This window comes from Grammomys surdaster, unplaced genomic scaffold, assembly GCF_004785775.1.
Source record: "Grammomys surdaster isolate TR1022 unplaced genomic scaffold, NIH_TR_1.0 125979, whole genome shotgun sequence".
Lineage (NCBI taxonomy): Eukaryota > Metazoa > Chordata > Mammalia > Rodentia > Muridae > Grammomys > Grammomys surdaster.
The window spans coordinates 5,354,395-5,378,957 of NW_021620795.1; the positions used below are offsets into that span (position 1 = coordinate 5,354,395).

Here is a 24,563-nt window from a genome sequence, read left to right on the forward strand (position 1 = left end):
AGAGAGAGAGAGAGAGAGAGAGAGCCCGATACAATGCACCAAGATGAAAGTGCAGAGGCTTAAACCTCAGGCCCATTTCTACTCTGTGACCTTAAGCAAGAACCCTCTTCTCTAAACCAAGTGTCCCTGAGAAATGAAACAGAGCAGCTTAGAAAGCTTTTGTAACTGCGAGATCCTAAGATAACTTATATAATTTCTTTAAATATCCATAAGGATCTGGGTAGACAGCTTGGAGGAGAAGAACACTTGCTGCCCAAGCATGAGGACCTGAGTTCAAATCCCTGGATCCTCCATGAGAAGCTGCGGTGGCCCTGCTCATGCACAAGAAGATAGAGCAGAGCAGAAACAGGAGGGTTTCTGGGGCATGCTGGGAGCAAGTCTAGCTCCAAGTTCAGTGAGAGGCCTGTCTCAAGAGAAAATGGCAGAGAGTGATGGAACGGGATACCCAATGGCCTCCTATGGCCTCCACGGACCCATGCATCTACAGCATGTGTGCTTTAGTGACCCAGAACATATAAGTAACCTACAATTCAAAGTGAAAATGAACCAAGGGATAGGGAGTGTGATTCAATGACTGAGTACTCTGCCTAGTAGATGTGAGAGCCTGAATTCAATCCCTAGCACCTGAAATAAAGAAAAAGCAAGGAAGAGCAGTATCTGAAAACATGTCTCCAAATACGCAAGGCAGGTAGCCAACAAGCACCTGAACTGGTGCTTACCATCCCTACGCATCGAGGGAATGGAACTCAAGGCTCTAATTAGATATCATACCACACCCATCAGGATGACTATAATCTAGAAGAGATTGTAGCAAGTGTCAGCACAGATGTGAGGAAACAGGAACGGCCACCCATTATTGATCCAAAAGAGAAACACTACAGTTACTTTGCAAAACAATTCAGCAGCACCTCAAGTACGAAAGACCCAGCGATTCTGCTATGAAGTAAACACCAAAAAGATTTGAAGCTGTGCATTCCACAAAAACATGACTATTCCTAGCAGAATTGTCAATAGCAACCAAAAGTAGAAACAGTTGAGCATGGTGGCACAGCCAATTCATCCAACTATTCAAGAGGTTGAGGCAGAAGAATCATGTAATCCCAAGATTAAGACCAATTCCAAGACCAGCTTCGGTCACATCATGAAACCCCTTCTCAAAAATGGAATGCTAACAACTTAATGCAAGGTAAGTAAAATGTGCTATACCCATCCAGTGGGAGATAACGCAGGCATCAGAATGAACTCCCCGGACTTGGTCTAACACAGATGAACCTTGAATGGCATGCTCCATAAAACGACAAGGCCCTTTATTGTATGAGCCCATTCATATGACATATTAAGAACTGACAAATCTATAGGGTCAGAAAGAAGAGCAGATAGTATGTGGAGATGGGGCAGGGGATGTTGGATACACAAGAAGTGTGATAGCTGATGGGATTTCATTTGGAGTGGTGGAAATGCTCTAAGGTTGATTTTGATGATGGTTACTCAGTTCTGTGAAGATAGTGAAAAATAATTGAATTGTACAATTTATACTTGTGAGCTGTGTGGTGCGTGAATACCTCACTCGGCTCTCTTTGTTTTAAAGAGGAGGAGGTTTTTAAGAAAGTATTTTTTAAGGAAGAAGAAGAAAAGGAAGGAATGGAGGAAGGGAGGGAAAGAGGGAGGGAAGGAGGAAGGGGGGGGGGGAGGGGAGGGGGGGGAGGGGGGGAGGGAAAGAAGGAAGGAAGGAGGGAAGGAGGGAGGGAGGGAGGGAAGGAGGGAGGGAGGGAAGGGAGGGGAGGAAAGAGGAAGAGAAGACAAATATGAATATACCCTCCTACACAATTGATCCTATTCTCTTCCCCCCACCCCCAAGTCCTAGTATGAGGTGACCACAGCTGCTCATCTAAGCCTGCCTACAGAACAGTGGCTTAGGTCAGACGGTCTCTTATAAGTGAGAGGGACCTCTCTGTCAAGCAATCTGTCTCACTCAGCAAGAGTGGGATACTCTGCAACAAGAACAGAATAGTCTCTGCTGTAGCTAATATTAAATTGTCTTAACTTTTCTGATATCAAAATGTACTTTTTCTTGAAAAGAGGAAATGTACAGTGTCCTGAGTGAAGCCCAGGGAGTCTGAGAAACTGCACTTCTGTAAACAACAGCAACAGCTGCAAACAGCCTAACCACAAGGCTTCTGTGGAGCCCAGCCCTGGCAAGGGTCAGTATGAGTGCCTCCAGTCGTAGAACTCCAAGACTAAGTCCCTTGACTCACATTTGAGGGGGGGGGGGTGAAGGGGAGGAGAGGTGACATAAAGAAGTGCCTTCCTTGCCAAGGCATAAAAAAGCTCATTGTAGCATTTTCCTGGGACCAGAGGCTAAAGACAAAAGTGGGTTCAAAATATCTGGGCAGAGGAGAAGTTGGAGCAAACTACCCTGCAGATCTAGAGAAGTGTGGTAGCAAAACAGTAGGGCTGTTTTGTTTTATAAACACACAGAATCGTGTAAATAAGTGCTCCCTTCCAAGGAGTGAGCCTAGGAAGCCAAGCACGCAACTCTGATGACACAGCCAGCCCTTGGAACATGTTCGAGATGCCAACAAAGACCTTCTTCAGAGCCTCTGACACATTCTGTGTAAGAGCATCAAAAGCAGAAAGGCTCTGTCCTTTGAAGGCAGATTTTACTTCCTTACAAATATCCAAGTGTTTCTCCATGAGCTGGCTGGAGAATAAAGTCGGTGTTAACCCTGGATCACCCATTTCCTAGAAGCAAGGCAAAGGCAAACGTAGGAACAGGCTCTGGCTGCCACTCTAAAGACACGTGTCCGTCGTCACTGAAGCAACCGCTATAGTGGCAACTCTGAGTACTTGTTTGGGTGTCTCCCAGTCTTTCTCTAGGGTCTGGGTGTTGGGAAGAGCCCTCACTATTCCCAGTTAGAAAGAAAGACCCCTGTAAAGAAAATAGTCAGGGCCTAGCGCGATGGCTTAGTAGGTAAGGACGCTTGCCATCAAGCCAGCTGGCCTGTGTTTGATACCCAAGAGCCATATGGTAGAAGGAGAGAGCTGACTCCTGAAAACTGTCCTCTGATCTCTCTTTATACATGTACCATGACACATGAGCACATATACAGAGAGACAAATAGACTTATACAGAGACAGACATACACACATATACAGAGAGAGAGACAGAGACAGAGAGACAGAGCAACAGACAGAGAGGGAGAATTTTAAAGACAATAGTCAGGGGCTGGAGATGCATCTCAGTTGGCAGAGTGCTTGCCTAGCAGACCAAATGCCAGGGCCTGATCCTCAGCACTGCATAAGCCTAGTATGGTGGCTCACAGCTGGAATCCCAGCACTGAGGAAGTGCAAGCAAGACAATCAGAAGCTCAAGGTCATCCCACCTCAGTAGTAAGTTTGGATGTCCATCTGGGCTACAGAAAACTTTGGAGGGAGAGAGGGGAGAAGTGTCAAGCCAAGCCAGGTGTGGTAGCACACACCTATAATCCTTACATTTGAAAGGCTGAAGTATGAGGATCATACTTCAAACCAGAGTTTAAGGCCAGCATGAACTATACAGTAGGAAAATAAATAAATGAAAAATAAAAGGGAGGGTGAAAAAAGGAAGCAAGCAAAATAGTCAAAGCATTTAAAGCAGCCATTGAATTACCTCTTGCTGACACTGGGAAGTTTTATTAATTGTCATTTACTAAGCACCTCATCCATGCCAATCATCTCATACAGAACAGTTCTGATAAAGGGGAGACAGTGTCTCCACCTTCAAGTTCAGTCTTGGATTTAGGGAAACAACCTCACATCAAATACAAACAGATCTATAGTTTAGCTTCCCTTGGGGAGTTCGTCCACTCAGGGCTCTAGAAAACACCCAGCTCAGTACCCCAGATGCACAACCACTATCCACAGAAGGAGTGGAGACCCGGTTGGTGGTATCTGCAGCCTTAGATTGCTCTCCAGCCTCAAGCAGTGACCAAATGCATCAGTTCAGTTTTTCATCACAGACAAAATAAAGACGGATCGAGGAACAGGCTGAAGATGTGACATTAACTGTAGTCTGTTCACACTCAAAACCTGGAAATGTCGTTGGCTTGCCTAGAGGCCTAGCTAGTAACCCTCCCCATTACTAGGCAATATCATCTGTAGTTTGCATTTCACAAGCACAGCGAGTCCCACAAATCTCAAAGAGCTCAAGGAAGAGTCCAAATTTCAAAGAGCAGCTAGCTGGCTTTGAAATCCTGAAGCAGCAACTCTTGGGTAGGTGGGAGGGGGGCCTCCAGCTCCAGGTCTAAGCAGTTTGTCAGTCCCTTCCTAAACTCCCATCTGTGTCTGCATCTTCCCTCTTCCCCAGGACCTCAGCCATGACCACACTAGACAGTGTAACTCTTCCGTGTGACATTCCAGGTTAGCAGTGGCATTCTGGAGCTCAGGGTCCTGAGTAACTTACACAGAAACTAGAGGGAAGATGAGGCCTGCAGGCCTTTCACAGGGGAATGCCTTTCACGTGGCCCTGCCATAGAGATCAAGAAATATTTTCCCATATACCTGACTGGAGTTTGCACTCTACATAACCACTGAGGAATGTGGGGGTCACACCAAAGCAGAAATGCAAAGCCAGGTCACCATCACCCTTCCCAGGCCATTCATACTCTGTGGCTAGCTTCTCTCAGCCACTATTTAAGTAACTTCTCAGAACTCCATCCACCTCATCTGGAAGACAGTATTCAGCTCTGCTGAATACTAAAGATAAGAAAATCCATGTGGGATGCCAGGCCTGGTCCCTACAAACACCAAGCCACAGTTCACTGGCACAGAGGGAAACAGTAGTGGAACACAATTATTAACCACATGTATGTTTCTCTGCCCTCAGTCACTGGTCCCCTGCTCTGAGATGGGGAGGGACCTCAGCTGGTGGTCAGAGCCAACACACTCCATGGGGCTCACAAACCCTGAGCTAGAAGCTTCTGGGAACTCAGGTGTCTAGGCTTCTCCATGAGTCTTACTTTTGATGATGGTTCTCTGTGACTGAGCAAATGGCCTTCCTTGCCTTGGCTCTGGCAAAGAACATCATTCATATATAAGCCTAACCTGAATGGCATGCAGTGGGAAAACTCCATGATGCCAGAAAAACAGCACGGCATCTGCAGGACGGCCTTGGAAAGCAGGACCCACTACGGCAAAGGGTCCTGGAAACATTTCCAGTAAGATTCCAAGGATCCTTCCCTCCCTTCACTGGAATCCCTGAAAGAAACCAGCCAGTCTTCCTGAGCTTCAGTTTCTTTATCTGCAAACCCGGCTCACAAGAGTTGTTTTTCCTGGAACCAGGCCTGGGATAACCTTCTATCAGCATCACACAGAAAGGCAAAGCTGGAGACTGAGCCCAGGTGCGACTCCAGCACCCACCGGACACCTCGAAGGCCTGCTCCAGCCAACCTCTCAATGCTCAGCAAAACTCAACTGAGACTCCACCTTTTCAAAGGGTTAAGAACAAAATAAAATCTGTTTGATGCCCAAATGTTTACCCTTCTAACTATTCTCACTTTAACTTGCTGATTAGGAGGGCCATTTGAGGGCTACAGAGCTACGCGAACCTCTGCTCTTATTCCCTCAAACAAGCACAAGCCCGGCTTGTAAATGCCCTCTCGATGGGAATAAGACCAGGTGTGAAGTTTATCAGGAATGTGCGGCTTACCCAGGGAGACCCACGGGAGGCTCTGAAGCCATTCTTCACTAGCTCCCTGGTCCTGCCTCATCTCCTCTGCTTAGGGGATGTAGTTGCCATCAGCATGCAAGCCTCACAGAGCCTGAATTGAAGACAGAAGCCCAGGGGTAAAACTCAGCCCTGCCCATCGCCAGAGTGACCTCCTTCAATCAACCAAAGCACCCAAGCCTTGATTCCTCACCTGTAAAATGAAGATGCTAATGGGATCTTGCTGGCAGATTTATGGTAAAGAAGACTGTATATAGAGAAGATGTCCACCTAACTCAGCAAATGCTAGCACGAGCTAGTGAAAAAGGCTACTACTGCTACCCCTCAGGTTATGGTCAGGAAAACAGGAAGAGCTACAGGAAACCAGACAACAAAGACCCATTACACCTAGGAACAAGTTCTGCCAATTCTCTCCAGGACTGAAACAGACTCTGGCCAGTTCCTGACCACTTTTACCAAACTCTCGAGGCAGTCTGTAGCCAAATGACTCTGGCAGGTTGGTGTGCATGAAGACAGTAACAGGATTTTATGAAGCCAGATGGGAGAGAAAGAAGTGAGCAAAATGATGGTTTGGCAGACATACAAAGGGAAAAACTCGAGGTTATTAAAAGTTGACACTATCCCAGCTTGCTTAAAGAGACGATCTTTTGTCACCGCTGTCCCTGGTATTCTCAAACCCTGACCCTCCATGGCATCAACTTGTTACTAGAGTGAGTGGGGAGAACAGACCACCCAGCTTAAGATCTGCCTGAGTCCCAGTCACCGGGTGACAACCATCAACTTACACTGCTAATCCTGAAACAGGACTGGCTAATTCGTGGGTAAGTCTCTGAGGACCTGATGGCATCTGTAGTTCATTCTTGAGCAAATCAACACCAGGGCATCCTGCCTGCTCAGGCCCCAGCTGGCTGTAATGCAGCCCGTCAGCTTAACTCATTAGGCAAACCTACCACTCCAAAGCTTTCTGTGCTCCCAGAAGTATCTTATCACCCTGTTAGCCTTCTAGACAAAAAGCTGTAAGAAGCATGTCTTGTTCCCAACTATTGCCAGTTCTTTGCATTCTGATTTGTAATTTTAAATGTCTTCATTTCATTTCCACCTGGCTAAAAACTCTGAGATGAGCCATGGATAAATTCACAATTAATTTATATTTCAACGAATCAGAATTTGTGTAAGCAAAGAGTGGTTCATTTGTACATTATCACGGAAATGGGACCAAGGGCTTGCTCCTGATATAGAGAGGCAGCATTTTGCCATTTACCCACTTAAGATGTTTTTGTACAATTTGAAAGCAGTCTTTTCAACACAAACAGTGCTTCATTATGCCCCACTGTCCTCTGTTTACTGAAGAACACACAAGAATGTCAGCTCTTAACAATATTGGCCACTTCCTAAGATTAAAATAATACAACAAACGACATCTCTTGGGGTAATGTTTTTGTGGCTGAGGGGTGGAGGCTATCTGCATGATCCCATACTATCCCTTGCTTTCTGGCTTGAAGCAGGCTCACACAATGAGCAAGTGCACTTAATGAACTAGATTTTACACATGATAAATTCTCTAAAACATGATCAACCAAAGCGATAGCTGTGTCAAACTGTTCATTTTAATTGTCCCGGTTTTCATCCTTCTTTATATAATCAAACGATCACTTTAAAATATAGGAAGGCTTCTAATTCTTATGACAGTTAAATATTGTGCCCTAACCCTCTAGACAAAGAATGAGTGCAGAAACCATGTGTGTGCGCAGCGCTTGTGACCCTTACAAAAGCACAGCGGAGACATAGCTCACAGTGCCCAGTACTGTACCTTACACTGTACAAGGACCCATGCTGTGGACTCTTCTGTGGACCTGCATCCTAGAAAGTGCTTTGTGAAGGCATGGGGCTGTTTCCCTTTGTAATAAGATAAAAGCTATGCAGGTCCAGGTAGGCTATCTTTCCTGTTACTGCCGGAAACTCTTAACGGCCAGTGAAGGGCTCAGGTGCTAGTGCCCCATGCATCTGAAGGACCTGACAGCTCTTCTGTGTCTCAAATCTCTGTCATATCTATTTTCTGGGTCTGAAGGTGGCTCCGTGGGTACAGGCTCTTGCCATGCAAGTGCCAAGACTTGAATTAATGCAGAACCCATTTTAAAAGTGGAAGCATGAACACTACAAAATTGTTCTCTCAGATCCACACACAAGCACTGTGGCACAACACATCATGAGGACGTGTGCCACACAAAATAGCAAATAAGTTTAAAATTCCAATTGTTTCCAACTTTTGAAAATCCATGTATTGTTTTGTACTTGAGTGTTCTGTTGGCATGAGTACCATGTACCATGTATCATATCTGTGCCTGTTAACCATGGAAGCCAAAAGATGGTGTTGAATCTCCTGGAACTGGGGTTATAGGCAACTGTGAGCTGCTGCCATGTGGGTGCTAGGAATTGAACTCAGGTCCCCTGGAAGAGCAGCTGTTGCTCTTTAACCACTGAGCCATCTCCCTAGCCCCTTAAAATTCCATTTTCTAATACCCTTCAAAGCCTTTGGGAGTAAACGTGGCATAAACACAATATAAATTCCATAAGACAGAACATGTTTACTATGTATAAAAATTAAAGTTGTTACTATACAAGGAACAGGAGAAAGCAGAAATTATCATGTAATTTTTCTTCCCCAGCTAACAGAGACTGGAATGCAACATCTATCTCAAACTAAAGTATAATAAACATACCCAAACTAAGACTTAATTTGGGGGCAAGTAAGATAGCCCCATGGGTAAAGTTGCATGCTTCACAAGCTGGGTGACTTGGAATGAATTCCTACAACACACATAGACATGGAAGAAAAGAAATGACTCCATAAAGCTATCCTCTGACCTCCACACATGCCACTGCACACACGCCTACACACAGCCTGCACACACACAATAATAATCAATAATATTCTTAAAAACTTGATTTCTATATTACTTAGTACATGCAATGAATGCTGCATCTGGAAGTATAGCAGCACACAAGCTCACAGCACACAGAGCTTCCCAAGAATCAATTCTAGCGCCTTTTATCTGAGTCAGTGCTTCAAAAAGAGTCTGATATCTAGGACTTTGGCTCATGGACCTTCTTCCAGGCGTTCCAGGATGCCAACATCCCAAAGAGACCATACCCTGCCCTGGGAGTCCTTTCTCTAGAGCCTGAGATACAGAGCAAATGGTCTCTCGTCAGAGCGAAACGGCTGCTAGTATCAAAAAAAATGTGATCTAGGAAGAAGACAACACAGCAGAGCACATTGAAGCTACACACTCATACACTCTACAACTCACACACCCTGAAATTCAAACCATGGAACTCCATGGACTAAGCCAGAGAGGTGTCTGCCTGCGTGCACTAAGAACTACACAGGAGGCTACTCAACAGGATATTACTTAAAATAGCAAACGTTTGGAATTAATGTAAATGCTCATCAGAAAGAAAACAATTAACTAAACTGTGGTCCATTCATGCATGGAATGCTTTCACAGCAACTAAGATGCTGTCAGATCTCTGCACACAGATGTGGCTAGATCTGTAGGACACATTAAGGAACACAGCACATGGACTGTGTTCCAAATACTCAAACTGTGCACATATATATATTTCAAAAGCCACAGACTGTATGTGTGTGTATGTATGCATATATGTGTATGTGTGTATGTATGTGTATATATGTGTGTGTGAGTGTGTGTGTGTGTGTGTGTGTATAATGAAAAACAATACTGAGAGTTTACATCAGACTAATTTCAGCAATTATAAAAAGCTGTGTGGATAAAAAGAGAAGCTACTTTGAATTATTTTAATTATTTAAAGTAATGTATTCATGTAACCTTTGTACAAATTTTAAACGATGACATAAAGAATTCACAATTGAGAAATGAATATGGCTGCTCTCTAATCTCACAATACAGGAATTACCCTAATGAAAAGGCAGTGACATGGTAAACTACACCCAAAAGGGACAGAAGATGGGGGTAGAGGGCCAGCATAATTGGAACCATAGGTCTCAGTAAATATTTGTTGAATACAGGTAGGTACGTCAATGTTCTGTTCCTTTGTGTCTCTCTGTGTGTACGAGTGTGAGGAGAGGACAGAGGTCAACACTGGATGTCTTCCTCAATTGCTCTCTACCTTTGCTTTTGAGACAGGATCTCTTATTGAACATAGAACTTGCTAGTCTGGCTGGTCAGCAGAGCCCAGGGGCCCCCATCATGGCACTGGAATTACAATGCACACCACCACATCCAGACTTGTTTTGTTGTTTTCTTTTGTTTTTCAAGACAGAGTTTCTCTGTATAGCCCTGGCTGTCCTGGAACTCACTCTGTAGACCAGGCTGGCCTCAAACTCATGATCCTCCTACCTCTGCTTCCTTCAGCAAATCCTACCGTCATGTGCCACCACAACCGGCCAGCCTTTTTTTTAACATAGGTGCAGAAGAACTCAGGTTCTCATGGTTGCTTAGCAAGCATTTTACTGACTGAGCCATGGAAAAACCCCTCCTCCCTTGACTTCGTTTCTTATAAACAAACATCCTCACAGCTCTGTAAAATACTCTGTGAACTCTCTGTGCTAGGCTCTGCAGTGAGCACTGAGACCAGGTAGGCCCTCCAGATACGACTGCCCATGGGGAGACGAAAGAAGAGTGTGAACCTCTCAGTCATCCTCATGGACTCCCACACTCCTCCTTCCAAGCTGAATTCTGACAGGCCCTTTGGTTCTGCCCTAGCCTTCCTCCCCTCAGGTTGCACCAGAATTTCCTCTAGCCTGACCCTCACATTCATTAATTCAGCAATTTCAACAGATGTTCTAAACTTCTAAAATTACCACTCACCTAGTAGGGGCAAAACACACTCCCACGCCCACTCCCGAAACCACAGCAGGGTGTCTGGGATATGGCTCAGTTACCACACAAGCATGAGGACCTGAGTTTGCACCATGTAAAACCCAGGCATGATAGCATATGTCTACAATCCCAGTGCTGGGAGGAAGAGTGGAAAAAGGCAGATTCCCTAGTATGCACTGGCTGGCCAGCCAGATCAATGAGCTCTGGGTTCAGTAAAAGACCCTGTCTCAAAAAAAAAAAAAAAAAAAAAGTTGTCCAACAATTGAGAAGACATGCACCAGAGACTTGCGTATACATTTATGCACACAGTGCATGCACACACCCCCAGAAACATTCACATACACCGTAAACACACACATGTGCACACACCTGTGCACACTTACAAGCAGGGTGCTGTGAGGCAGGCTGGTTACCTCAAGTGCTTCCTCTTTATCCGTACCCGTAGCTTTCTCACAATCTATTTCCCAGCTTTACTTGTCCAAGAAAACCCTCTTTCTCCCTGCAAGAACCTCAGCCTGGAGAATATCAATCAATCCCTCCTGAATGTAAAAGGCAAGACGCCCTCTACCATTTTCCTGACCCCGCCACATGAGCAGAACACGATCTGAAGGGCACATATTTCAACTTCTAATGCAGGCAGAAGTGGGATTCTAAGGCCCTTCCTGGGTGGCCTTCCAGCTCCTGCTAGGAAAGGGACACTGGTGCTGACATCTCTGTCACATGCTTGCATGGAGTCAGCAGCAGCATGGGTACAGTCTCTATGACCTGTGTCACTCCTCAGGACCTTTCTTTGATGAGGAGCTGTTGGAATCTAGGGGTTCTCCCTCAGTTGCCAGTATTTAACAAGACACGTATGTCTTCATCACTGGGCAAAGTGTTGCCTCTGAATCAGGTACTTGTCACATTTGAAAACAATTAAAAATTAGAAAGCTGTTGGAGGAAGCAGACTGCCCGTCACTCTGCTTCTAGGGTCTCCGCCTCCTCCCAGGCATTTTTTTATATTAAAGTTGAGCAGAGATTAAGAAGGGGATGCGTAATCCTCACATCTTTTCCGCAATGACCCAAGGAGAAGGATGCGGCAGCCTGTGAGGATGCTCTCCAGGAGCCGATAAGACTCTAGCCTCAGAAGCCCAGTGGGTTGAATGAAATCCTACTGCTGTCTGTAACCCTGGTTTCTAGCTGTGTCTGAGGCTGGGCTTGCTCTCTGGGCCAAGTTTATAAACCGCAGTGGGGTATGGCTCTGTGGTAGAGCACCCATAGTACCATGCTTGAGACTCTGGGATAGATCCCCCAACACCACAAAAAAGAAACAACAACAGCAGGCACACTTTTTCTTTGAGCTAAGCCCACTTGGGCATAACCCAAGGGTTCAGGCCAGTCCTCTAATATACCCACATGTTCTCTCTTTAAGGCAACCGTTGGAGATTCCCTGCCTAATGCAACAGTGAGATTTGCTTCTTAAAAAACAAAGAAGTCAAACGAGAAAAACACTGCTACAGTTCTTCTTAAGGAACTTTCACAATGGGACTCTGGCTCTTTAATGCTGATGCTAGTTTTGCAAAACCCTCGGTGCTCAGCTCAAGTCAGTTCCGTTCAATAAAAGATCAAGCTTCACAATCTGTCCTTTGTCAAAACAAAGTGACACAATGAAAGAGATGAAATACTCCACACCTTGCTGATGGGACCAGTTTTAGGCAACATTTAAACTGTAAGTCATCTACTCCGGCTGTTTTTGTGGCTCTCTCTCCACCAATCCACACATGAAATGTGACAATCCCCCCCAAAGAAATCATTCACATGTAACCTCTGTACACCACCGAACACAGGAGCCAGCTTATGGCAGGATTCAGAAAGTACCTCAGAGCACTGCCATCCCTCTCTGCTGCCTCAGAGACAAAGAGTTTAATTTGCCATGAAACAAAGACACAATCCTGAAATGATAGGTGAACTCTGACAGGTGTTTCCTGTAATCTCATTAATATTGGACGAGAAGTCAGCAGCACATTAATCATTAGCCAATTGTTGAAAATTAACTAATGGTCTATAAAGGCACACATGGAGTCCTGATGTGCTCACTCCTGTATTTACTCAGTCATGTGACAAGCGTCTCCTGATGGGCCTACTGTGTGTCAGGTGCAGACCCAAGTTCATAGAGCTACAGCCCTGAGTCAGACTACATTCTCAGCCTCTATGAAGTCCTATTACAGTTTCACCCAAAGTCTATTAACTAATCAATGGAACGGCTGGCTCTGTGCCCCCAACGCCCGTGTGCAGAGCCACTACACACAAGCCACCCCACGTTACAGCACTGAGCAAGGTAGAAAGAAGGCAATGTCTCTAAGTAGGCAAGTATACTACGCTAAGCAGAGTCCAGTGAGGAAGCAAGCATCCACTTGGGCAGGGAAGGTAGGTGGCAGGGAGTACTCAGGGTTAGAGAAGGCTGGACCAAGGAAGAAGCTCTTGAGCTATCCTGGAAAAACAGTTACAGGCTAGGAACATCACCATGAGAAGCACAGCCTACGTAGAAACAACAGAGAAAGCAAAGACCTAAGTAGGTAAAGGCAGAACCCACATCCTACATGCTAAGCCCATAAACCAGACTGAGTGATTTTTGATACTGGGCTCCACCTCATCCTACTCCACAAAGCCAAGAAAGGCTAGACCGCATGACCATACAGGTCTAGTGAGCTTGTCAAATCAACTGTCCACAAGACACAGGGAGAAAGCAATCACAGTACCTCAGCCCACAGCATTTCTGGCTGTAGAAGGAGCTAAGGTGGGGGGAGTAAGGAGAAGAAGGGGAAGAGTTGGGAAAGGAAGAGAAAAAAGGAAGAGGAGGAGCTAGAGAGGGCAGAGATGTAGGAGGATGGAGAACCACACAGGTATGGAGAGCACTCGTGGGGAACAACTTATAAACTTATAATTAGGTTAGCTAATTGGGATACAACTCTCTTTGTATGGGCATCTTGTTATTAATCATTATCAAATATATAAAGCCTTTGATTAATCTATAAGAATTAGAGTTTCATTCTCTTACTGGGCCCGCATAGATGGAGGAATGGTCTGGGCAATGCCCAGCCTTGCGGAGACAGCATGGAAAATTGGCAGAGCCATCTCTCATGCTGGCATCTAGTGGGTGGCAGGGCTGGTGTTTCTGGCGGGCCAGTTCTAGCTGCAGCACATACATGGCCTCAGGCCGAGAAACACGGGCGGCTGGGCTAGGCAGAGCCACTGCAGCTTCGATAGTCGGATTAACAAGAGGCCAGTTTTAAATAATTACCACAACACCTGGCCACTGTGGTATCCCAGTCCCACTGACAAGTGTCCACACCCCAGCACAGCTTCCCAGAGAGGCCCTACCTACTCTCGGCTACTTGGAGCCATAGAACCAGAGTGCTAGATATATAAGAGCCTGTCATCAAACCCAAACTCTGAGAGCTCCTGAAGAGTCAATCCTCAGAGACCTTTCACCTAAGAAATCCCTCAGTGTGGCTCAGAAAAGGGGCAGGGTGAGGTACTTCTCCTGAGACACCTGTTCACTTGGCATCCTAAATGCTAACTTACTGAAAATCTACTATGTACCACTGTGCCAGGCACAGGGCGAGGAGCTGGAAGTGGGTTACTGAATAAGACAAAATGCTCAGTACCCCAGGAGGAATAAGACTGTTCAACTCTTCAGATCCAGTCAGAAAAGTTACCATACAGAGACTTAAGTTTGAGATTATTAAGCAGCTACATGGAATCATCTCGGGGGAAGAAAACAGTACAAGACAAAGACAGGATGTAGACAAGTAAAAGAGGGGTGCACTTGAGAGCTTTGGGGGAGCAAATGGAGAAGGTGCAACTGAGTAGCAGAGAGTGGAACAACAAGGACCAGGCTAGATCAAGTGGTCCCAAGCCACGGTGTCTGGCCTCTCCTCGGTGGGCGATTAGGGCAATAGAAGTCTCAGGTTCACTCCAGAAAATCATCTGATAGTTGGAAGGATTTTACAGAGGCAAGAGTATCAACACCATAAAAATACAAACAGATGAGCCTCAGCATGACGAAGGCAAAGACTTGGCAAAAACTTTTGTTCAGTTTAAAACTGTATTTCATGAGGCATGGTCTGCATATGCCCCTTTGCTAAATAGAGAAGCACACGGAAGCTGAGCTATGGAGAAGCTGTACCCTCAATGGCTTCAGGTGAGGTTTGGGGTAGACAGCAAATATGCTCTCAACGGGTAGAAGGGGATCCCCCTTTTAGACAGTTTGAGCATGGCAAGAAGTAAGAGGCAGCCAGTTAGGGAAGAGGACCAGGAACAGATGCACTGACTGTACACTGTATACAACCACATCAGTTACTTACAGGAAATCGAAAGCTGGAATGTGAATGGAATAACTTGTGTCTACCCCAGGGATACTGAGTTTGCAATCACCCCCACTCTGACACCTGATGCAGAGGAGAATCTCTCCTTGGTGCCAGCAAGAAGAAAAAAGACACTTTATGTGGAACAAAGGAAATACGACTACTGGGTGGGCTCTTCCTGTGGGAACCCAGTGAGCCACACGGCTCCCATGGCTTCAGCCTCCGCTCAGCCCTGGAAGTCCACAAATGAAAGCTGCACAGAGACTTAGTGGTCATGCTTAAAAATAATAATAATGATAATCTAACTCTGGGAAAACTTGTTGCCACCAAGGTAGTCTCCAAGTCCCCAAAGCTAGATGTGTTTATACACAACACAGACCAAACATGGACTCGACTCTGGGGGACGGTCACATTTCTTACCCAACAAAAGTATTCATTTCACTACTGGTGACCTGAAATGGGCAGAGACATCAGACATAAGCTACCCCTGCATGTCAGTCTAAGGGACTGGCACACAGATTCTTGCCAGCTCCCAAGCAAATAAAAAAATAAATAAATTGCCAGAGCCCCTATCCACGCAGCTTTGCAACCCATGCCGGCTTCTGCCCTTTGCTTTGTCACTCACATTAAATGAAAGGTTTTTACTACAGATGAAAAAATAAGCCTTGCTCAGCTGCCTCTAAACTGACCCAAAATAGAGCAATCACTTTGCTGCAAATTGGGTCAAATGTATAAAAAATAAAAAAATAAAAAATCCTGACTCCCGGGTGGGAAGACAGAGGTGGCATGGGACCTTGCCCAGAGTCAGGGGTAAATCCACCAAATCCTCCCTTCCCATAGTGGGAAAGGAAACGTCTGAAGTCAGGCAGTGCATAAACTCATCAAACCATGTGACCATCCAAGTGAAAGCAAGATTTTAATGACCTGAGTTGGGGAGGCTCAGTGCAGAAATCAGAGGAATAGATACGGTGATTTTTAGAAAGGCTGCCCAAGCTAATCCATGAACCACCTCCCCTCAGAACAAACTCAGTTTTTCAGAACCACCTAGAAAGCACCCACTGGGAGGGACAACAAGGGAAGAAGAAAGGGTTAGCCATCTCATTGATTCTTAGCTGAGACAGCCAAATGGCCTGACGAAATTTCTAGTAGTATCCTGAATTTCCTTAGGAGGAAAAAAAATCAGAATATTAATTAGCTTATGCATTCAGCTACAGTAATTATTCCATTGATCTAAATTAATCTGCCATTCTGAAAGGTATTTATTTTCTAAGTTTGTTTAATCATTTCTTTTGAGCTACAAAAAGCAACAAACTGGGTCACCATTCATGTCGTTAAATTTGGTAACAAGGCTAACACCATCTGCAGCCTAGACTACAGTGACCTAGCCCCACGGATGAAGGCTTCCCACCACTCACAAGTTTCCTTTTGAAAATGGTAATCTAAAGTCTACAACTGAACCAAAGATCACTGAAAATGTCCAAAATGCCACAGGTGATCTCTCACAACAAAGTTAGAGCTGTGTCTGTGTCTGTGTCTGTGTTTGTGTGCGTGCACGCGTGCGTGCGCGCGTGAGTTTGTGTGCTAAACTCCTATTAGTCCATAGTTTTCAGGAATAACAGTCAAAAGTTTTAATTCTTTAGAAAGCAAACTGCCAAAATCCAAATACAGACATGATGTTATACCTGAAATATACACAGCATTGAAAATGTCATAAGAAATCCTGAATATAAACCATGAAAACCAAATCCATAAAAGCCTAGCTTCACCTCAGGATGCCAGCCAAGCTCTGCCTGACCAGAAAGAACCTAGTGTGTAGAGCATTTGTCTTTGCAGCCTTTGCTTGGTTAAAAATGTCCAGCTTCCACACAAGGATCCAAATCAAACGGAACCAACTAAAATAAAAGAGTGAGTGAGAACCAAGCTTCTTGCTACCAACACTGGTCCCACTCCTTCATCTACCGTTCTGCATGGCTTCCAGCTACAAAAAATAAGCCCTTCCAAGAAGGATGCTGCAAGGCCAAGAAAAAAAAAACCTGAGATGGTTTCTGCACCATAGAAAAAAGACAACAGAATGTCAGGGGGTTTTAAATAAGCCTAGTAATCTTAGCCAGTCCCTTAACTGCCATGTGTGTGAGTGCTGATGGAGAAGTCTGCACAATATACCCTCACAATATACCCAGTGGGCAGCTGAATGGGGCAAGATACAAATTTCAGTCCAATGTTTTTCAGTGCCTTTCTTTTTAAAAACTCTATCAACTTTCCCAAAGGAAGTTCCATGAAACACTAGTTCCATGATATTAAAGTCTTCTGCCAAAAAAAAAAGAAGTTTAAAGAATCCATAACCAATTACTTCAATGACTAGCTGAGTTAAACAAAACGAAATCTGCCTTTTAGCTGCACAACTTCCCAGAGATTTTTCTCAGCTCTTGCACACTATAAATGTTTAAGAGGGCAATAAAGTATATGACAGCATCCTGGAGCATTTAACCATAGATTTGTCCTAAAATCTACTCGGAGTATTTTTGTAGGCCATGGGGTGTAAACTCCACTGCCATACTGATTTATTCCCCAAACTGGATCCTATATAATTAGATGTGTTGTGTTCTACATCTATAAAAATTAATAGCTCACATACAAAATCTATCATAATGCGTATTAATCAGAAAGATTAACCATAGTATCCACCACTCAAAAACAGCACCAGATTTTTTTTAAGCTAACATTTTTAAAAAGCTAATAATACACAAAAGCCTGTGCAGAGAGAAAAGTTATTTTAAAACCCTTCTACAAACTTCTTCCATAAAAGTTCCATCTCTGTTTATCTTTCATTCAGCATAAATCGAAGAATTCAGGTCGAATCTAAGAAACAGTAAGAATGACATAACCTCACTGCTGCAAAGCTTTGGGAAATAGAGCAGCCATAGTTGTAAACTACATCATCCACCGACACCATCTGCCACCTCAATCCCAGAGGCAGGGGATTGCCATACACCATCAAAAACAGGAATTCTAAGTCACTTACCAAGTTATGATTTGTTGAATTAGAATCATCTTCAGGGAATGGGATGTAAATAGCTAAGGCCACACAATTGGCAAAAATAGCCAATAATATAAATATGTCAAATGGTCTGAAAGTTTTTGTTAAGGCACATATGTGATATGCAAAAATTATCCATCCCTCTTATACCCCTAAGCATCTCACACCTGAACTGTTTGTAAAATGAAAATCACCCACCCACCACCTATCCCCCTACACACACACAGACACACACACACAGACACACACACAGACACACACACACACACACACACACACACACACACACACACACCATTCTGTGGCTATTGTGGCTACTGGGTTTTCAGCAGAAGTACCTTCCTCTGGTCCTCCTACAGTCCCTCTCCTCACTGTGACCTCTCCTCAGCCTTTTCTTCTATTGCAAGGATCATGTTACACCCATTCTTTTCGTGCTTATTGCGTATTAAAACCTGGAAGTAATATGCATCCAGTTAGCTCATTGTGTGAAGCAGGTCTCTGCTTTCTGTAATTTAAAAAGTGACAAGGATCTTACTAAATCAGCCGTCATAGATACAGAAATATAACCATCACAAGAGAGACCTCTTCCATAGGTCCTTGTCACTGTGTTAGAGCCATTTTCTCAGAGGCTGTTCCTGGCCGAGACAGTCTAAACTCCTAATCCAGGCATAGCTATGGGACCATCTCCCTCCTCTCTGTGACTCTGTGTGACACGTCCCAGTACCTTGGATGCTGTGATAATCGGGCTGCCAGTTCCCTTCCTCTGCCTTCTCTACCAGAGTAATCAATAGCTATAACTGTTTCAGATTAGAGCTGGGCTGGACTCTCCTCATAATGTGCTGTTTCTGTGTTCAATTTATAAACAATTAAATTTAAAAGCCACAAGAAATCAGCACCAGACACTTTCAAAATAGGCTCTAACAAGAAAATCTCTGAGGGCTGTCTGGAAGAGTCCCTTTGAGAGAGCCTTCAACAGATGCTTGCCTAAGCATTCTGTTAGTAAAAGGTATTGTCAAAACTGGCAACACCAAGTTTGACATCCGCCCAAATGGTTGTTTTTCGGCCTTTTTCCAAACAGCAGGTTTGTTGAGCACCGAACTAATCTGCAATTCCTGGGTTTGAATTTCAACAGTGTTATATACAACACGCATCCACAAGAGGCAAAGCAGCATTTTACTAAATCCCAATAGGTGCTGAAGATTCAGGGATGGGAACAGTCTCCTGTCAATGGCCTTCTGGGAACCCCCAAAGTGACGCAAGAAACAAATCCCCCTTGCCTCTCCGGAGATAGCTGCTCTGGGTTCTATAAAGCCTCACCCCTTTGGAGAGCTCAGATAACTCCCTGGAATAGGACAGGAAGAGTATTATCCTCTTACTAACTTTGATGGGCTTATTTTTAAGCCAGTTAGCTTTAATCATATCGATCCTCAACTCGGTTATAAAATCTTGTGTCCTGGGATCTGACTTTAGGAAGGCTTCAGGGCTCTGTTTCCATTCTCTCTCATTCTCATTTCATTCTCTCTCTCTCTCTCTTTCTGTTCCTCCCTCCATCCCTCCCCCTCCCCCTCTCTCTCAGCAGGTCCCCTCTGACACTGTAAGTCAACAGCCCTGAAGTCATTCCCATTAAGACTCACGTGTGCTTCCCATCCTCCACACCATCTTTCTTCTCTGAGAACTGCTAGTACTGTGCTGTGCCGGAAGGCTAAACATAAGCCTTTGAGGTGTCTCATTCTTGGCAGTACTCAGTCAACAGACAGTAGAGGAGCCTATCTTACCGCTATAAGACATGGATGGGTCTGAGCCAGCAGCTACTTCTTACACGGGGACTATCTCGCCACTACCCCCTGCCAGCCTACAAAGGCAAACTGGTTTCTCCCAGGGCTAACTGGGCATGACTGAGCTGCTGAAGGATGTCCATAACCTGTTCCCTAAAATGGAGGGGGTCATTTACTATCTACCTGTTATAGAAATTGTACATGGGCATCCTGAACTGGCAGCCATGTCTCCTAAGTCCCTGTACACACACTTGCATTTGGTAAGTCAAGAAAGAGAGCTAGTGGTGAGATCCAGGAATTCGCTGACTATATATATAAACTGTTATGTACAAACTCCTATGCATGAAGTGAGACAGCACCTCCACTCCATGTAAGAGGAACGTCCCTGCTGAGGGGCCCCTGCTCACTCTAAGTCACCTCACACCAACCTCAGGAAAAGAACATGTTCGCAGCACATGCAGCTGCTGCCTCTTGACTCCTGTAAGACCACCTAAGCATGCCCTCCCTTAGCAGCCCCCTCTGGGCCTATATGAGAGCTCTGTCCTCAGACTAGAGAATTTGAAGAGAAAATGCACACGCACAGCCCCAAGTATGCAAGAGATGCCATAACTCACTCTAGAGGAGAGACATCTGTGCTAAAAAAGAAAAAGCACGTGAAAACCTTCAAATCCAGCCCTGGCGTTCAGCTGTTCTCTCTAAAACCTTTCTAGACAGTTGCTTCATTTTAACTCCTGTCCGTGAGCAGACAAAATAAGCAAGCTAGGACAGAGATCGCGCAGGCAGCTGCCACGGTGGGAAGATGGATTTTTAGGGGTCTTGAGCCCCACTTTTCTAGCTATCACCAAGCAGTCTTTCAACATAGCTTCTCCTTTCCCTAAGCCTGCTGAGGAAAGCTCCATGCACACACACCCCTACCTGCTGCCAGGAACTACTCAGAGGGCCCGTCAGCCCAAAACACCCTTCTGGGAAAGTGAAATGCTTTATTTTACCCAGACCAAAGAAGCATACAATTAATTACAAAGCATGGCTCAAGAGAAGGTTTCAGTCAACCTTTCTAGTGGGTGGCAGTCACTGGAGCCTGGCTCCCAGAACTGGGGAAGGAAATAAGCAGGTAGAAGCAATACTGTTTCCTAAGATCTGGGGCATGGCAACCATCCCCATCAAAGTCCAGTTTTAAAAATGCAGACACTCAGAAATGTAACCTCAGGTCAGTCCAAATATATATATATATCGATATATACATACATAGACATATGCAGCACCTGTCAGTTCCTCCCCTGGAGCGCTGCTTTGTCGCTCACAGGGCTTGGAGGAAGACATGCTCACCAGCCTCTCCTGCATGGCTTCTATACTTGCATGGCTGCATGGCTGTTTTTTCTTTATTTTTAACCTTATCAAAAAGAAATGTCAGGAAGTCATAGCATTGATCAGCTAATAAATAAAAATAATAGTAATAGTAATAATAATATCAAAAGTAGCCCCTCCCTATGAAGCAAATGTTCGTGTAGCTACCTGGACAATTAGAAGCAGCAAATAGCAGAGCCAGAAGCAACCACAGCATTCACTGTAGCTGTCCAGGCAAATTTTAGTCATTGGAACCAGAAGATTCCACTAAAAGTCATTTCCAGTACAGACTGAAGATAGTCTCCTCTTTTTTTTTTTTAATCAGCATACCAATTTTTCAACAAATTAAAATACCTACAACTGCCTCCAAAATAATGACAGCTTTAAACCTATCCAGTATCCTATGACCAAAGGTCACGTTCATATTTTAATGGCCTACCACTTTGAAGTCTTCACTCCATCCCCCCTCAGCACTACACACACACACACACACACACACACACACACACACACACACACACACAGAGGCTAAATATACTCATGGAGCCACCCTCTGCAAGCTGAGGAGACAGGACGCCTTAGCCCGTGAAACCCCTTGCCTACAGTTTCCTCTATTGCTCACATTCCAGACTGCTAAGGCTCTGAGAAGTGTCACAGCAGAAAGCAAATCTTTTTGAAGCACAGATGGCAAATGAGAAAGACTTCCCACAGAAAAAGGATACTTCCATTCCACTATACTAATGCAGGCTCTTCGGATGGGGTTATTAAGGGATAAACAGAAAAGGGCACGGGCAGGTCGGCTGTTAGACGAGTTACCCTGTTTTTTGCTCTTGGCGTATTGCTGACGTTTTCTTTGGGAGAGAGATCCTACAGGTGGGGGTGCAGAGGTGCTCATGGTCTGGGCGGCCTTGGCCTGTCTAGCAGCATCGATTGCAGCCTGCCAAGACAGGACAGTTTGCTTGGAGCTGTTCGGCTGAGAAGTTGGTCCTTCACCAGAAATAGGGAGTCTGGTGCCTCTTGCATAGTTTGCCTCTGAGGAGAAGAAGAAAAGAGATTACTTCTTTAAGGGAAAAAAAAAAAAGACTTCAATCCATACTATCTTTTTAAAAAGCAAAAGTGTCTCCCATCTTGCGTTTCTCATTTCGAACCTTGTGTCACAAGGAGTGGGGTTTGGCCAGGCAATGCAAAAGTCAGCAGACCTGTGCCCTGAGCATCAGTCATGCAGGGGCAAATGTTGTGCCACACCTAACCACACTGGTACTCTTCCATGCCTCTGTCTTCAAAAGGAATCTTTTAGTGCATCTCTTCTGACAAATTGAGGCTATTCTCACATTGATCCTGTATCTTTTCCAGACTCGGAAAACACATGTATCTCTCATGGCTTAACAGACACACATTACTGCCTTTCTCTAAAATTAATTATCAACATACACACACACACACACAGCCAATAATTCAGTAGTCTTAACCATTTTTAGGGTGGTCCTCCAACAGCTTTCCACAGCCATAAATGCATTTTTTTTCTACATGAAAAAAAAAAAAAACCTCTTCACTGGCACCAGGCAATACCAAAAGCCCCATAACAAATATCTAGATTATGCACTAACACTTCCTACAAATGAAAATTCATGATGCTGGGGACTCATTTCCTCACAAGCTTCCGAAAACAGAAAAACATCTTTAGGGCTTTTTTCTTTTTCTTTCTTTCTTTTTTTTTTAAATTGCAGCAACAGCAGCCGAGCCAGCACCCAGTCAGCCTGCACCTACACCTAAGACACAGGGTGCATTATGCCAGGGACCTTAAGGCCTATGCAAGAATTATCTTAGTATAGAGTAGCATCCCAGTACACACAGGCAAAATACTCAAAGGCGGGGGTGGAGGAGTAGGGGGGCAGTGTTTCTTCATGTGCAGAGCTTGCCTCACTATGGGTCTAGCCATTCCTTGGAAGGTCTCACAGGTGCCCACGCTGGGCCACCATCACCTCTGCTGAAGCAGATGTCAAAGTGAGAGTGGTGGCAGAGAGGTTGGAGATCCGGGCGTTTGCAAACCCAATTATCACTAAGTAAAGAGTCAAAGCAAGCACAGGTCTCCTGGCCTACTGTCCTACGAGCCTGGGACAGAAGCAAAGCAGGCAGGTGGCACTCAATCTGAGATCAGGGACTAATTCTGCCAAGCGTTTCCTTTGAGAAGACTCGCCCACCGGGAAAGGCTTTAAGAAAACCAAGGTTGGGAGATGCCAACTACCTCCACAGAGGGAACCTGGCCAAAAGCACCCCAACCTTCTTAAAACTGGCCCCGCTGGTGTGGAAACTGCACGTGGTGCCACGGCCAGGGCTTAGTTGCAGAGCCCCACAGCGGCAGCAACTCTCTGGGCATTGCTAGGTTACCGACGTGTGCACAGGAGGCACAGGGAGCGGGATACGCGCTCCACCCGACCCTGTTCCCCCAGATCCCAAGACCCGGGGCTTCTCCCATGAGATGATGGGTGTGCGCTTTACCAAGCGACCTAAGGGATAAAAGTGGAACAATCCTAGAATTTTCCTGATGCTACTAAGGACCTTCTTCTTAGTCAACGAGAGGCGCGGGGGGGGTGGGGGGAGTAGGTGGAAGGGGGAGGCTGGAAAAGGGGCTCAGGCTTAAGACTAACACCTCTTCTTCCATCATCGCTCAGTGGCGATGAAAGAGGAAAGTTGAGGACACTGAACCCGAATCACCTCACTCTCGCCCCTTGGCTGCACAGTACTCCACACACTCAATGGCCGCCCCCACCCCAGCAAATGCAGAATTAACTCTGACATTCAGGGCCTGAAGAGGAGAACGGAGTAGCTGCCACGCATCGCCACTTTCTATATAGATGACACCAAGCCAAAAGCATCATCTCCAACCCCCTCAACCCACCCAACGCAACGGAGATGGGGGTGGGGGGTGGGAAGAGTAGGATCATGATAGGAAGAGGTTTGGCAGCGGGTACCCGGGCTCTGGCTGCTCACCGTTCGTGTGGTCCTCTTGCTGCTGCCGTTGATGCTGCATTTTTTTCATCATCATCATCATCATCATCCACGAGCATTTATTGAGCGCCTACTGTGTGCAGGGCACTATGCTCAGCGTTAGGGAGGGGGGGAAATGGGTATGGGAGGTTACAGATAGGTAGGAGCCCCGGTCCCTGCCCTTATTTTCGCTTCAGCAGGGGGTGGGGAAGGACAGAGACAAATAACCAAAAATAAGGATAATTTATAAAAACCGCCTGCCACCCACGCTCCTTCTTTTTTTGAAAAATGGAGCAAAATAAACTTTTTGTAAAAAATAAAATCAGATGTATATATTATCTTAGTAATATATACATGTAATATATATTTTTTTGCTGCAAAGGAGAATTGGCTTGGTCTCCTCCTCTAGCGGAGGGACACCGCGGTGGTGCCCGCCCGGCCGCCCGGGCCGCTCGGCGCGCCCCCCATGCCGCTCGTCCGCCCGCCCGCCGCGGTGCCCCGTGCCCC

At 45.4% G+C, this 24,563-nt stretch overlaps 1 protein-coding gene across 3 annotated transcripts in view; it reads right to left on the reverse strand.

Moving 5' to 3' along the window:
- Positions 1-24,330, reverse strand: part of Cacna1d (calcium voltage-gated channel subunit alpha1 D) — a 303,098-nt gene extending 278,768 nt beyond the window's left edge. For all 3 annotated transcript variants that reach the window (XM_028754108.1, XM_028754107.1, XM_028754110.1), the window contains exons 1-3: positions 24,060-24,330; positions 21,791-22,100; positions 17,935-18,040 (exon numbers count right to left, since the gene is read on the reverse strand). In XM_028754108.1, the coding sequence (XP_028609941.1) occupies positions 17,935-18,040; positions 21,791-22,100; positions 24,060-24,126 (483 nt within the window). In that variant the 5' untranslated portion in view covers positions 24,127-24,330. The remainder of the gene's footprint in view (positions 1-17,934; positions 18,041-21,790; positions 22,101-24,059) is intronic.
- Between the last annotated feature and the right edge of the window lie 233 nt (positions 24,331-24,563).